This window comes from Solanum dulcamara, chromosome 4 (assembly GCF_947179165.1).
Source record: "Solanum dulcamara chromosome 4, daSolDulc1.2, whole genome shotgun sequence".
NCBI lineage: Eukaryota > Viridiplantae > Streptophyta > Magnoliopsida > Solanales > Solanaceae > Solanum > Solanum dulcamara.
Window position 1 is genome coordinate 24,907,211 of NC_077240.1, and position 15,974 is coordinate 24,923,184.

Below are 15,974 nucleotides of genomic sequence, written 5' to 3' on the forward strand. Positions count from 1 at the left end.
CTTAACTCTTAAGATTATAATGACAGGAAATATATACATAACCAATTAATTAAAATACTAAGATTTTTTCCTCTTTCAAAAATTCAAAATTTCATTTGAAGAAAACATATTTTTTTTGGTTGTTTAACGAAAGTGTATTTGCTGAAATAAGTAAAATTGGCCTAATAAGCGCCAAAAGTAAAGTTATAACCGACCCTCTATTTGCCATCCTAGTAGACGCCGGTCACGATAATTTTCAGCTGCCAAATGCAAAAAAAAAAAATATTTTTGATTTTCCCATTCAATGTTTGAAGTTTGTATTAAAATTTCGATTAAATTTAAATTGAGCATTATAAAATTAATTTGAAAATAATAATTTCAATATAATTTTCTCTATATTCAGAACTCAAATCTAAAATCTTATAAATGAAACAGGACATCATTACACCATAACTCATAAGTTGGTGCAAAAAAGTTAACAATACGCGTTTTCTTTCTTTTGTTAATTTGTAATAATCCCGCGCTTTGTCCCTTTCTTTCTCTATAAATTTTACAGAGAAGCGCACTTTTTCAACTGGACAGTTTTTTTTTTCTGTTGCAGAAAAATAGTGAGCTTAAGAGTCCCGCTACTACTTTCTTTGTTTATTGTTCATGCAACATGGAAATTTTGTCTCCATTATTTATCTTGTTTTTGTTGACGACTATTTGTATAGTTCCTCTAATTTGTTCTGAAGGAGTTGATAGTGGTCATTCCTCCGCTGTCGGAGATCCGGGAATGAGAAGAGATGGACTCAGGGTAGCTTTAGAAGCTTGGAATTTCTGTAATGAAGTTGGTGAAGAAGTCCTTGGAATGGGTAGCCCTAGAGCTGCTGATTGCTTTGATCTTTCTGGTAAAACCCCATTTCCCCGTTTTCCGTTCTGATTAGTAATAATAGCTTTTTAAGATTTAATTTGCCGCAGCTAATATGGTATTAATGGTGTTATTAGTTTTAATGTGAATAATCCCTTTTTTTCCTCAATAACTTTTTGCTATTTATTGGAGTTTTGGGTTTCATTCATTTGGTGAACTTGTTGTTTCTTCGGCATTTATTACTAGAATTGATTATTTGAGCTTTGTTTCGTTATGGTTGTGTGATGTGCAGAGAATTCTTTGAGTCACAAGGTAACTGAGTCTGATAATAAACTTGGGGTTGGGAAGTCATTTCCTGGACTGAGTTCCAAGGCTAAGAATGATCCCGACTTGTATGCGGCTGAGAAGGAACTATATCTGGGTTCATTGTGTGAAGTTGATGATACCCCAAGGCCATGGCAATTTTGGATGATAATGTTGAAGAACGGAAACTATGACACGAAATCTGGTCTTTGTCCGGAAAATGGGAAAAAAGTGCCCCCTTTTAAGCCTGGAAGATTTCCTTGTTTTGGGAAGGGATGTATGAATCAACCTATCCTGTTTCATCAGCCCACTTATTTATTTGATGATGAAACTATGAGGGGTGGTTTTAATGGTACCTATGATTTGGGTTCTACAACTGGTAGTAGTAGTAGTTCCTTTTTTGAGGTGGTTTGGGAAAAAAAAGTTGGTAAAGGGGGTTGGGTATTTAAGCACAAACTCAGAACATCCAAATTGTACCCATGGCTGATGTTGTATCTTCGGGCCGATGCAACCAAAGGGTTCTCTGGAGGCTACCACTATGATACCAGAGGAATGTTAAAAATTGTAAGCTCACTGTTTTTATACTCATAATTTGTCTTTAATTCCCTCCATTAAAATTGTATAAAAGGCCTTGTAAAATATCTTCCACGTTGTGTTTGCCTTTACTGGCATCATTATTATGGAGGATGAGCCATAGCAAGATTCTTCCTTTATGCATCAGGGGGAGATGTTTGGTGCCTGACATTAAAATTCCATTTGCAATTAGGATTATTAACAATCATGATTCTTTAGTCACTGTCTATTAGTTTGGTGTGATCAGTAATGTCAACTCATATGGCCCGCATGAAAGGTGAATTAAGATAGCAAAGAGAAAATAAGTGATGGAAATGTTGAATTAGTAGTAGTCACCCACATGATATCCACTTTAGAGAAAATAGGCTTGCCCTGAATGGTTGTTTACCATTATCATTTGATCATGACTTATTCTACCACTAAATTTCGAGCACAACAGGTAATTTAATTGTAAACCTCCCGGTAGGTCACCAGACGCCCGAGGGGTATTCAGCAGTTAAACCCCTATTATCATTTACAAATTAATGTCATTTCCGGGGTCGCACTTGCTTGCTGTCACTCTTGGAGTACATTAGACAGTACTGATAGTTTATCATGATTCAGAGAAACTCTAGTTACCATAAAGAGATGGGTAGAAGGCAGAGGGAGTGTTAGTAATATAAATAGCTTATCTGGAGTATTAGCAAAGAATTGAGGATACTAATATGGCTTTTGAGGAAATCTGGAGTCAGGGTAACAAGAATTTTTCTAATCCATATCTCACAATGAAAATACAAAGAAGAAAAATCTGTTTTATTTCTTCTAATTTCATTATCTTTCAATGCTACTCCTGATAACAGCATAATTATTTTTCTTTCAGCTGCCAGAGTCACCTAATTTTAAGGTCAAATTGACCTTGGATGTCAAGGTAGGGGGAGGACCCAAGAGTCAGTTTTACTTGATAGATATTGGCAGTTGCTGGAAAAACAATGGTGCTCCATGTGATGGAGATGTGCTCACTGATGTTACAAGATACAGCGAAATGATCATTAATCCAGAAACTGCAGCTTGGTGCAGCCCCACAAATATTGGCAACTGCCCACCTTTCCACATCACACCAAACAATACCAAAATCTACCGGAATAACACCTCTCACTTCCCTTACTCAGCTTATCACTATTATTGTGCGCCTGGGAATGCCGAGCACTTGGAAAAGCCATATAGCACATGTGATCCTTACAGTAATCCCCAGGCACAGGAGCTACTTCAGTTGCTGCCTCATCCAATATGGGCAGACTATGGATATCCAACCAAACAAGGAGACGGGTGGGTTGGGGATGGAAGAACCTGGGAGCTTGACGTCGGTGGCCTTTCTAGCAGACTTTATTTCTATCAAGTAAGTGGAATTGTTAACTTTCTTGGATTAAATGTGTGCAAAATCCATGTTTGAATCAGACACAAATGCACAAACACTAAGATTGAATAACAAGTGATCCGACCAACCTGTATGATTCCATCCTTGCTCTTTTTGGCTGCAGGATCCAGGTACACCTCCTGCTAGAAGAATATGGACATCTCTGGATGTGGGAACAGAAATTTTTGTTAGCGACAAAGATGAAGTGGCAGAATGGACTCTGAGCGATTTTGATGTTTTACTTACCTCTTAAAACCAAAATTGTATTACCATTCCATTCAACATTGTAACTGTAGCCAAATTATGTTACACCAAGTAACTGTAATATTGTAACTGTACCCAAATTATGTTACACCTAGTAACTGTAACATTGTAACAAGGATTTGTCATTCTTGATGTGCAAAGCTTCATCTTTCTATACTAGATCTGCATTGCAACTCTTGTTTCTTTATTTCCCTGACTCAGAAGAGACTGGAACAGAAGAAAAAGAATTGTTTTGTTTTTGCTTTATTTTCGTGGATTTTCCGGATGTTAACTTTCCCTTGATAGCATTGGCTTCTGGTAGGATGAACGTTATAGCACAATGGCCTTGGAAGTGAACCTGATACTTCTGTACTTTATGGATGAACAAGAAATATATGTGTAAAATCTACGTACTTCTTGTGATGTCTATTGTTAAATAGAGCATACTGTTTCTATAAGAATCAGAAAAGTAACAAATCGAAAACATGTTGTGGATTATGCTAGATCTTTGGCTATGGCAATCCTCCCCTCTTGCACTTGTGAGTATTTCCATATGCCAATTTGATTCAAGTGCTGCAGTTTATCTACTTATCACTCTATGGAAGTGGTGGGCTATTTTAAGAAGAGATTGCCTTGACTTCTTTATTGCACATTTTGGTTATACAATTTTGTTTCAAGAACTCAAGGTTATGCTATATGCAAATTCATAGTGGTATGGAGTGTGTGCTTATCATTTTATAAATGCTTATGGTAGGTTGAGAATATTCCATGGAAAGTGATTGATGAAGAGGGTGGAAGACAATAGTAAGTGCTAATGGAACTTCAAATAGTCACACGTTTGATCTTTCTGATCTTATTGCAAGTTAAGCTTATTCATGCTCAAAATCCTTCAGTACTGTCATTCTAACATGCCCTTCAATGTAATGCGGATACTCCTTTCATGCTGAAAAACCTGTGTGTTATATCTGTGTAGCATCAAATGATTGTATAGTATTTTTGAAACCAAAGGTTCCTGTGAGAACTCTTTGCCTCTGACAGTTATAAAGTAAAGTAAACAAATGCATTTCATAATGTTTCTGCAGAACTAGCCTCTTTCAGGCTACTACCTTGAATGGAATTATGGAGCTATACGTGTGGAATCGATATCTTAAACTAGTGCATGTGGAATATGCCCATGTCCACCCTTCTAAGAATGATGAAGTGGATAAGAAATGTACATTTATTGCCTCGACTCCCAAGCACTTAGGTAAACTGATTCATGGCTTCAACCTGTTTACTCTGCTGCAGTTTCCTTCTGGGAACATTCATGAGGAAATCTGCTCGTCTGTAGAGATTGTAAAAAAACATATGAGCACTAACATACCAGCACTAATGCACCAGATACCATCAGAACTCCGAAGTTACCAATCAAAAAAAAAACATATGAGCACTAATTCAGTGGCGTCACACACTATGCTGTTTTCATTTGGCTTTGAATGCAATCCTTAATATGATCTATCAAATCTCAAGATATCTGCAGGGAACTTGAGATGACAGATTGACTGATATCCAAATGAAGCCTAGAGATCAGCCAGTGTGAGAGTACTACTTTACACTTCTTATTAATTTGTGTTTGAAGATGATGGTCTTTTCTCCATGATATGAATTCTCCTTACCTTTATCCATCTCTTGTAAACAGTGGATGTGGGTGAAGTGCGGTCTTTCCATACATTCTGCTTTTTCTTCTTGGACGAAAAGAACAAACAGGTATTCGGATGGAGGCTTTGAAACTCAGTTGCTGCAGTTCAGAAATTGCAGGAGGAACTTCAAACAACTTAGCTGAATAACTGTCTGATGACTCGTATGTTCTTTTTCCTTGGATGTGAGTTGGTTCTGCTTGTGTTCATATAATTCATAGAGTGATCTCAAAATTGTAAAAGGGTAGCCCGATGCATTAAAGCTTTCACTATGCGCAGGGTCCGAAAAAAAACCTGACCAGTCTTACCTTGCATAGTCTCTCTTGCAATGAGCAGCAACTGCGCTGCTGCACCTGTTTTTTATGGGTACAATACTTGTAAAGCAGGCCATTTAAAATCTCATCTTTCTTTATAGCAACTTATATGTGGTTTTAAGGTTCTTTTCACATTGGCCTCACGGGACGAGCCCATAAGATCATTGGGATAAGGTAAGAAATTCCCTGTATGGTGAAATTGTTAGTTACATACCTAAATTATGCGAGTGCCTTATTTCCCTCTTAAACTTAATTTTTCCATAATATTTATTCTTTTAAACTGGATCCTATTATCCCCTGAACTGCCAGTAACACAGTTCAGGGACTAGAATTTGGTAAATAAAACCTGTTCTAGTTACCAATTAAAAAAAAAGAACAGAAATGTGGAACCATAAATCAAAAATGAATATAGAGTTTATTGGCAGAATAAGATGATGCAATGAAACAGAAAAAAAAAAAAGGACACGTGGAAGAGGATAAAAGAGGAGCGGGCATGAGATTCTTTTTTTTTTAAAAAGAAGGCGGCTAAAATATAAATATGACTAATTCAGATAATCAAATAATAATTGATGCCAATTATCTCTTGTTATATTATATATATGGTGCTTGTGGATGACTTTTTTTATACAATGAAGGAAAAAAACATAGGGGAATCAGTTGGATCGATAAGGACGGACAATATATATATATAAGAAGAAGAAATAACATTGAAATTTTAATTTGACTTTATTAATAAAAGAATTGGTTACATACACAAAAATCATAAATATATTATTCCTAGTTTTTTTTTTTTTTTATAAAAAAAAGGATGCTAGCTTCTCCAACAAAAAATGAAAGAATATTGAATTATAGGAGGAGGTGGGGGGGGGGGGGTCGAGTCCGTGGTTGAGAAGTAGGTAAATGATGAATGTTTGTTTGTGATGATGATCTATTTTCCACCAAGACCGGGGTAGAAAGGTGCACTGGTTCCAGGCAACCATGCATTACCTTGAAGGAAAGTGCCAACAGTGTATTTAGTAGCTTCCTGTGGGCTAAGAACCTTGAACTTCTTGAAGAGTTTGCTCCTTTGGTTAGTGTTAGCACCAGGTCCTCTGTTTGCATATTCATAAGGTTCACATGTCTCTTCGTATTTAGTTTTAGGATCCCACAACATATATCCCTCAGGCCTAATGAGGTCACCAATTTCGGATTCCATAAAAACATTGGTGGAGTATGGCTTCCATGGGCGCATTAAGTAGTTTTCAAATTTGAACCTATCTGCGAAGAATGATTGTTCTGGTACGATTTTGCAGTTCTGCAATACTACCCCACCAATTTGTCCAGCTAATTCCCTTCCATCAGCTGTGACGGTGTTCTTGCTAGTGCCTCTAGGCCTCCTCAAAATGATCTCACTGTTCTGGATCACAGCTGATCCCCTACCGAAGATGAAATCAATGGTACCAGAGATTACACAGTTGCGGTAGAATTGGCGGAATGTTTGGTAGTATAGGGTGTCTTGGTTTCCCTCTATGCTGCAGTCGAATACTGCTCCCCTGTCTCCGGAGATCCTAAGTGCAACAGCTTGTTGCCCATCTGGACCAGCAGTGTTGCGGAATGTAATTCCTTTAGCTATGAATCCCTCGCTGTTAACACCTACTGTAGCAGTATTCATGGTGGTGATTTTCATCAGTCCAAAATTTTTGTCACAGGAGATGATGGTTTTCCCTGCACCGTCACCATACATGAAGACGTTTGGTTGCTTTTTGTCAACAAGGACCTGTTCGACGTAAACACCAGCCTTGATGTAGATAATGTATCTACCTTGATGGTTTGCTGGGTAAGCCTTGAGAGCATCGGTAACAGTCTTAAATTTGCCGCTTCCATCCTTGGCAACCACTGCATGAGGAGTTAATGGACCTGATCCGACTGGGTGAAGTGGAGGACCTCCTCCTGGAGCAGCACCACCTTTGCCCTTTCCTTTTCCTTTTCCTTTTCCTTTTCCTTTCTTTGAGCTTTTCTCCAATAGCTTACGGTCAGCAGCCTTGAACCATGTTGGATAACCGTCCTGATCCACCTTGTTCAAATCCAACAGACGACGATGAGGAGAGCTGTTGCTGTTACCATCCAGAAAACCTTCAGGGATTTGAATGTTGAATGATTTCAACACATCAGCCATCTTTGCTAGGATGCTGATAGCGTTATTGGTGAGCTGAGTAGCGTTCATTAGTCCGTTTTCAATAGCTGATTTGTATTCTGGCTTTTCAATAGCATCAAGGCATATGCTTTGGTAAGAGTAAACTCCTCCAATCCAATTCAACAGATCAAGGGTATACTCATGGAGTGACTCAGTGTCAGTTTCCCCAACCAAGTCGAGTGCATTCTGTAGCTCGTCGATAGCGAATTGCAAGAGCTGCTTGCAATCATCAACAGCCATATGATTGTAAGGGTCACTCTCTTTGTTCACATTAGTCTTTCCAGCCTCAGCTAGACCCTTTTTCACTTCATCAAGTGTGTTTTGGAAGGCAGCTACAAGGTAATCCTGAACTGTAGCTGACTCATTTTTAGCTACACTTTCAAGTGACTTAGCACATTGATCTTTGAATTCAGTAGACTGACAAAACTCATGCACTTTCTTCATTTGAACTTTTGTGCTTTCATGTTCTTTGCTGTCTCCATTTTTGTTCACAACCACCACAACCCCAATTATCACACCAACTAGAAGAATCAACGATACTAACGAAACCACGATTTTCCCCACCATTTTTTTTCCTCTTATAGTATCTCTTTTTCTTAATTTTTTATTTTTTTCTTTTGGTTTTGATAATATTCTTTCCCTCTTTCCTAAAGAATAATTTATAGGAAGGAAAAAAGGAAAGATGGTAGTGGTCACAACGAGGTAACTCCTCTCGTTGGTGTTTATTGTTTTATTAGTAAACTGAAGAGAAGATAGATGATTGAATTATGATGTTATGCTAATGTTTTTATAGTGTTAAGGAAAGAGATTAGTAACCTTAATTTGCATGGCAACACGAACATGTAGGAACAATTAACGTTGTTATACTAAATATAACATCTAAAATTATGGAATAACCAAGAATTTTCAAATACCTATATGAGTGGCTTTGAATGTAACTAAATTTGAAGAAATGTTCTGACCAGAGATTTCAATGTTACACCATTAAAATAGTAGTAATTAGTAGTACGTTGACATTAACGTAAGCTGTAAAATATAAAAATTGATAATTACACGTAAGTTAAATGTTTTTGTGGAGAAATGTAAACATAGTCTAGGCTTACAAAATAAGATCAGCTCTCTAAGTTAAATATCGTGCCTTGAATGCAATCGCAGAGGACTCCTGGTTCTGCTTCAAGATCATTGGTCTCAGGGTAAGTAGGTGAGTGATCCGTGGAAGGGTTTGACGGTAACCGTTGGCTAAGAGCCCGAAGCCGACAAGCAAGAGCTCCATCCAGTTGGGGCCGAACCTCCACACTGATCTTTGGCACAAACATTTTGAGTTATTTGACCCTCCCAACTTTCTTAATTGGAAAGCCAATATGTTATACGTTAAAATATGAACTATAATCAATAGTTGGGACAAATATAGGACATACTACATATATATAGCCTCTTAAACATCATGAATCATGATACAATTAATCACTCACAACTAAAAACAATTCAAAAAACAATGGTAAATATTGTGTGAATGGTTTTAAGTTTCAAACTGAAGAAGTTTCTATGCACAAGAAAACTAATTATAGTGGTGTGTGTGTTCAAGGTGATGTCGACGGTAATGACCAAAATGTTGAATATTATGGTGTCATTCAAGAGATTATTGAAGTAAGATATTCAGGTTAACCTAAAAAAAGATAGTATTATTTCGGTGTAAGTGATTTGACCCATCACACATAGGCACAAGGGTGGACCAACATCATAATATAATTGAAGTTAAGCACACTAGACAATACGAAAGTTATGATCTTTTTATCATTGCCTAAAATGCTAAGCAAGTCTATTACGCTCCATATCCATTGCGTAGAGATAAGGCTGATTGGTGGGTTGTTATTAAGATAAAGCCTGTGAGAAGAATTGAAATTGAGAATGTATTAGATGTGGCGTACCAAAATGATGTTGCACTTGTTCAACAACAAGTTGATGTTGAGTTGGAAACCACACTAAAACATCCTCAACACATACTAGAAGAGGTTTCTGATTATGAACTTATAATGCAACATGTTGAGGAAGAAGTAAACGAGGAATATGAATCATTTGAGGAGGAGGAATGGGATGACAATGAATATGAAACAACTGAGGAGGAGGGATGGAAGGATGACGAAAATGAAACAAGCGAGAAGGAATAGAGTGGTAGATTATAACTAGTATGTAAATTATTTATTTCGCTACCCCTAAATTTATTTAATTTATATTTTTTTATATATTGTATTGTTACTTTACATACAGATGTCATCTGGTGATGGCGATAGACCCCGAAATTATCTTGGGGTTAGCCATTCTGGAAGAAGTAAAAAGAAGTATAGGAGACCTGTTGATCCTAAGGATATCCCAGGACATATTTCTTCAGCATCGGAGATGCAGCACCGCCGAGCTAGTCCTACACATATTCATGTGTGCCTTTTGGGACTATGGATCATTTAGTTTATCATAGTCAGTTCTGCCGACCACGCGACGCTTCTTCTTCTTCACAGGTCAGATATACTTCATATGGTCAGACCTACCAGCTACCCATAGAGGTTATTGCTCGACCCCAAAGAGTAGCATCATCGTCTACTCCATCTCCCACAGTTCCATCTCCCGGATCTCAGTCTCCTTACATATCTACTCTGAGACTTAGAGATTCTAGTGTTGAGACTGACACTCCTACAGCATCAACTTCACCTTCTTTTACTGCTAGACCATAAGCAGTACATGATGTGCCTGGGTTAGCTCCTGGGCAGAGGGACAGACTTGGGAGAGTCATGATTGATCCTGGTGGATCCTCATAAGTTTAATATTTTATTTATTTGTTTTTGCTATATTAATAAATTATTCATGAACTAATTACATGTTAATTATGTGTCTTGCAGGTGGCATCCTTCGAAGGAGGTTGCTAGGGCTCTTCAGAAGAGTGTTAGGAGACTATATACTGAGCCCTATCACTCTTGGCGGGAGATTCCAAATAGTATCCGTCAGGCGATGTTTAATGAATTCAAGGTATATATATGTTTAAATCTATTTTTTTAAGTTAAGTTTAATATATTTACTATACTTTACTTAACTAATATTTAACGCTATTCATTTTTTTTCAGACTTTATATACCTGGGAGACAAGGTACTATATAGTCATTGCGATCACTTTTGAAAGAAAAGCGAGTGCCACACTGTCTAACTGGCTAAAGAAAGCTAGAGATGATCGGGACCTTTGAATTGGAGGCTGCCTCATATATTTAAAGAATTATGCCGGTATTGGGATACCGAAGAATTTAAGGCTTTGTCCGATCAAAAAAAAAAGCTAGAGCCAGCCTAAAGGGTGGCTTGTTGCACACCGAAGGTGCAAAGAGTATTGGTACGATTCAAAGGAAGATGATAAGGTTTCTAAATTTTAAGTTTAAATTCATTTTCTTAACTAAATTATTTGACAAAATATTATTTCATTAATTGTATTTTTATTTATAGGAAAAAGAATTGGGGCGCACTCCCTATCGTCATGAAGTCTTTAAAAAGACTAATGTGAAGAAAAAGACTAATGCGTCAGATCCGAATGAGTGGGTGGAGGAAAGGGTCGAACAAACCTATGTAAATTATTTAACATATAATGTATAATATATTTTGATTCTAACTTTTATTTTTAATAAATATATTGATTATAACTTTTATTTTCTAATATGCATCAAGATTATGAGCGGCACATACGTGAGATGGGAGATTTGGTCCAGCTAACGTATGAACAATCCACTCAAATTTGGACAGAAAAAGTGATTGGAGGGACCTACAAGGGCCGAATATATGGAATGGGCTCTAGAAATGACGTACGACGACTCCAATAAGGTTTAAAAGGTATTGGATCGTCACGTCAAGTCGAGGCCGTTGACGGGGTTTAGATAGTTGTTATGTCTCAGCAAATTGCGGAACTTACACGCGCATTAGCAGAATCCGAGGCAAAAAGGGTTGAGGAGCAAAAAAATATGAATCAACAAGTTGAGCAAATCAAATAACAAGTGTTCAACCTTACCCGTCAGAATTCGCCCCGTTATTCAAGAGGGTCCACTCCGTATGACTCCGACGATAGTGTTGAATACATAGCAAATAGTCCTAATTAGGTTCCTTATGTTAGTTTATGAACATTTTGAATATTTTTGTTAACTTTGAAAAGACTTTAAATCGTTTTAAATTATTACTTTATTCATTTTAAGTGTTTAACTATGTTTGTTATTATGTATTTTGCCTATTTTATTTGTTATTAGTTGTGTTGGAATGGGCTGAATTACTATGAAGTGAATTGAATTTTGATTGCATGTGGGCAGCAGAAACTGCAGTCAAAAATATTACAGAAAAGCGACGAACAGGGTCCTTTAGTCCATCGCTTTTCTAGAAATTTTTAAGAACACCAAAAAAAAAGTGACGGACGGAAACCATTAATCTGTCGCTTTTCTGAAAAAAATAATTAAAAATTTATAAATAAAGCAACACAGTCCATCGCTTTATATTAAATAATTAATTTTTTTTAAAAATAAAACGACGGCCTCCATCTTTTTTTATTTATATTCTTTATAATTAAAAATTATTAGGGCGACGTAGTCCATCGCTTTTTGCGACGCTGTCCGTCGCTTTTAGAAAAGCGTCGAGAAAAGAGAGACGGAAGTGACTGCGTCGCTTTTCCGTCGAGTTTGACTAAGAAAGCGATGCAGTCCATCGCTTTTTTGCATCGTTTTTTCACAGTTTTTAGTAGTGACTATTGACCTTTTCATGATTAGGGTAGAAGGCTAGTAGGGTAGAATATTTAGGTTTGTTAGTGCCTATCATAGTATTAGTCATTTTCCGCTAGTTCTTGCTTTTGTGTCTATCGCCAAGTGTTGTTTATTTTGTTTTGATTACCACACTATTTCATTGTTGTTATTGCATATTTTGTCAATTGTACACTACTTTTCTTATTTAACTGCTATGTTTTTTTTCTTTATTTCATTGGTTTTTTCTTCTTCTTTCACTTGGCTTTGCCACATTTGAGTCGGGTGTCTTTCGAAAATATCCTCTCTACCCTCCCCAAATTCACTTAGTGAGATTTCACTGGGTATGTTGTTGTTGTGATCCTTCCATGATGTATATAGTGTCTATTTGGCTTAACTTATTTTAAGTAGCTTATAAACTGTTTTCAGCTTATAAGCTGCTTTAGATAAGTTAAGCCAAACAGATCTAATTACTTTTTTGGACTTATTTTAAGCACAAAATAATTTCAAATTGGTCAGTCAAATACTCAAAAAAATTAAAAACGGCTTATAAGCAATTTATAAGTTAATCCAAACGGGCTCATACACTTCTTCACCTCTTGCTTTAACTTATAATTACTCTCTTTAATTTCTTTCCAAAGTTAATTAGTGGAAGCCAAGATGAGACCATAGATATGCTTAGTAGTCATTTGGTAACTGGTTAGAGTTATGCAGGTATTAGTAGTGTTAGAAACGAAATAATTAGGTGTCATGCGGAAGCTAGCAACGCAAACCTCGAAAGACCATGAGTAAGAAGACAAGCGAGAAATATACCAAAAGAGACACAAACATTTAACGTGGTTCGGTCAACTGACCTACGTCCACGAGAGGAGATGAGCAATCCACTATAAATATGAGAGTACAAATATCGAGAGAAATAACCTCACACAATTCACTCGGAATAAAAAGAGATTCACACAAGGGCTAACGTAACACTTGTGTCTCGCCGTTTCTCCCCCTACACAAAACTCTCAAAGCCCCTAGGACTACATTGTGAATGCTACCAAGTTAGAAGGAATAAACCTCTATTTATAGAGTCATAAATCTTTTCCTGTAAGAAAAAGGACTAGCCAAATATGGAGACATTGTGTTTTCCTTTCAGAAAAAGGAAAACCTAATTATACTAGAAAAGTCAGGGCAAACACCCAACAAGTAATACATGTATTAGTTATGCAGATATAATGCAGGGTTTAGTTATGCAGGTATTAATAATGCAGAGTTACATTATATAAGGTTTAATAAACATTATGTACCGGCGTGATATCTGATCCAATTAAAAATTAAATCGTTAAAAATTAATAAACATTATATACTTGTTGCCATTATATCCTTGAATCAAAAGTTTGGATCACAAAGTTTTGTTTTAACTTGAAGCAGCTTTCCAAATTACTGTATTCTTCACCAGGTGCGTGGAGGCGAACCAATACGCGATGCATCTCCCCTATAGATTCTTATCGTCCTCCTCCGCAAGCTCCAGACCTTCAGCAGCAAGAAGCCTACTAATCACCCTTTACTTTTCTTCCTCTGCCTTTCGCCGCATACACTTGTCTTAAGGAAAAGAGATATAATGCGGCGAAACCTTCCTCTCTTTAGCAATAATTCTCCTTTCTTCTTTAGAGTCCATCTGAAAGTCCATTTTTTCAGATAAAATTTTTGATGACATTGGAAAGAAATCTGCATCATATTTATAGACTCATAACTTATACATGTACTATTAATTATGTGATTTTTTAATTTTCTAACAAAACGTAATATTATATATGTGTGTTTGAATTTTATAACTTACTCAAAAATGCTACCAAACATGATAAAGCTTATGCAATATTTTATACCTACATATCTCAATCCTTATCCAGCAACCAAACGGGCCCTTTATAAATTAAAGAGGGTAGTTTTCCCTCTGTGAATGATCGAGCTGCGTACGTAACTTGACTATACAAGTTTTATGACGAGTAAAAAAGAACAAACATCAATTGCTTATTTAAAAGGAAATTAAGTAATTGTGGAGATGATTCTCTCTAATCTATAAAAACATAATTAGTTGATTACCTTAAAGTATTGTAGTAACCAACCTTTTATAATAGGTCAAAATACAAGATAATTAAGTAGAAAAATGTTTACACAACCATTGTATATAACTTAATTTTATTTATTTTTTTGTTTTTATCTTATGCATAAAGCTCGTTACGTTATTTCTTATATATGTTGTTGTGTTAGATCGACTTTTTGTGTTTTACTTCTCAGCTTGGTTGTCTTGAAATAGTTTAGCCAAAATTATTAATGATTATTTAAATTGACCCAGTTTGATATGTTCTTGCATAATGAAATTTCACTATTTACTAATAACAGATTTTTTATTTTTTTTATAGACGTACAACAAAAAATCTTTATTTCTGCTACCTTCTACCATGAAAAATCGGATAGATCCAACTACTCCACTTCTAATAGAATTGAAGTTCTATTGCAAAAATCATCTGAATAATTCACTTTTGATCTTCATCTCAATGGACTTATCAAAAAAACACATATTTATCACCTTGCTTCATACTGAAACTCCACCATTGCTAACAATAGATTATTATTAAAATAAAAAATTAGAACTCCACGGCAAACCGTGGTCTCGCGCCGCTTCCAAAAACTTATTTCGTTTTCCTACAAAACCACCTTTCTAGTCGAGCGCAAACCCAACAGAGAATTGGTGTTCAGCCATTGTTGAATTAGCTCGAAGTTTCAAAGTTTCAAAATTGAATTCCTGCAAATAAGCTCCGTTTTGAACGGATATTATTGCAAAAGATTTGTTATGTATTGAGAAGGCTTAATCTGAAATTTTGAGGTGTTTTTGCATGAATTTGCTATTTTGATTCAAGAAAAACGATGAAGTCAATTTTTGTATAATAATCTATAAAATTATATAGTATTATATATATGTCTATAAATATATTTTTTATAATTTTGTATAAAATTTTATATCAAATTTTTAAATATTTTATAAAAAAATTAATATGAAAATTTTGTAGTTTATTGTATATCGAATTAAGTTTTGAATTTAAAATTTATAATATAAATTTTGAGATATATTTTGCAATAAAATTCATATCGCCGACATTAACTATACTAGAATAATTTAATGTGTAGCTTAAATTGTAATTATTATTGTTATAAAATTAATGCCGTTCCATTAAAATTTTGTTTGGAGTAAAATGGAGCACTTATAAAATAAATTTGAGACATGCATTCTCTGACGGTCTGACCTAATTATTAACTTGGGTTCGGACATGCGATGGAAAGTTATGATTTCAAATTAATATTAAAATGTGATTTGAGGTCATAATTTAAAAATTTTAAAATTCTTTAAAAGCACATGATTTCAAATTTTAAATTTTAATTTTAGTTTTTATTAAATATAAAACTTGACCCATAAATTTATATTTTGTTAAAAGACACATTATTTTAACTTATTAAAATAAAATTATGTTTGGGGTAAAAAGATTGTATGTATAATGCGAAAAAATTATATCAACAAATAACTAATTACTATTATTATTAATTAATTGATTTTTATAAAATTATGTGTATTTGGAAGTTTGTAATCACAAACATTTATTTATAAAATTAAAGAAATATAAAGGTAGGTGATTTATCTTCTTTTTTTTTGAATTAAAAAACCAAAGCACCTACTAATT

The 15,974-nt window shown here is 35.3% G+C and overlaps 2 protein-coding genes across 2 annotated transcripts; one reads left to right on the top strand and one right to left on the bottom strand.

Annotated features, from left to right (window-relative positions):
• Positions 1-542: 542 nt before the first annotated feature.
• On the top strand, positions 543-3,549 carry LOC129887075 (uncharacterized). The gene is made up of 4 exons (XM_055962029.1): positions 543-869; positions 1,122-1,696; positions 2,565-3,080; positions 3,223-3,549. The coding sequence occupies exons 1-4, from the start codon at positions 638-640 to the stop codon at positions 3,349-3,351; spliced, it is 1,452 nt and encodes a 483-aa protein (XP_055818004.1). The 5' UTR covers positions 543-637; the 3' UTR covers positions 3,352-3,549.
• Positions 3,550-6,130: 2,581 nt separating this feature from the next.
• On the bottom strand, positions 6,131-8,071 carry LOC129884890 (pectinesterase 4). The gene has a single exon (XM_055959166.1). It carries the CDS (start codon positions 8,069-8,071, stop codon positions 6,260-6,262), a length of 1,812 nt encoding a protein of 603 aa, XP_055815141.1. The 3' UTR covers positions 6,131-6,259.
• Between the last annotated feature and the right edge of the window lie 7,903 nt (positions 8,072-15,974).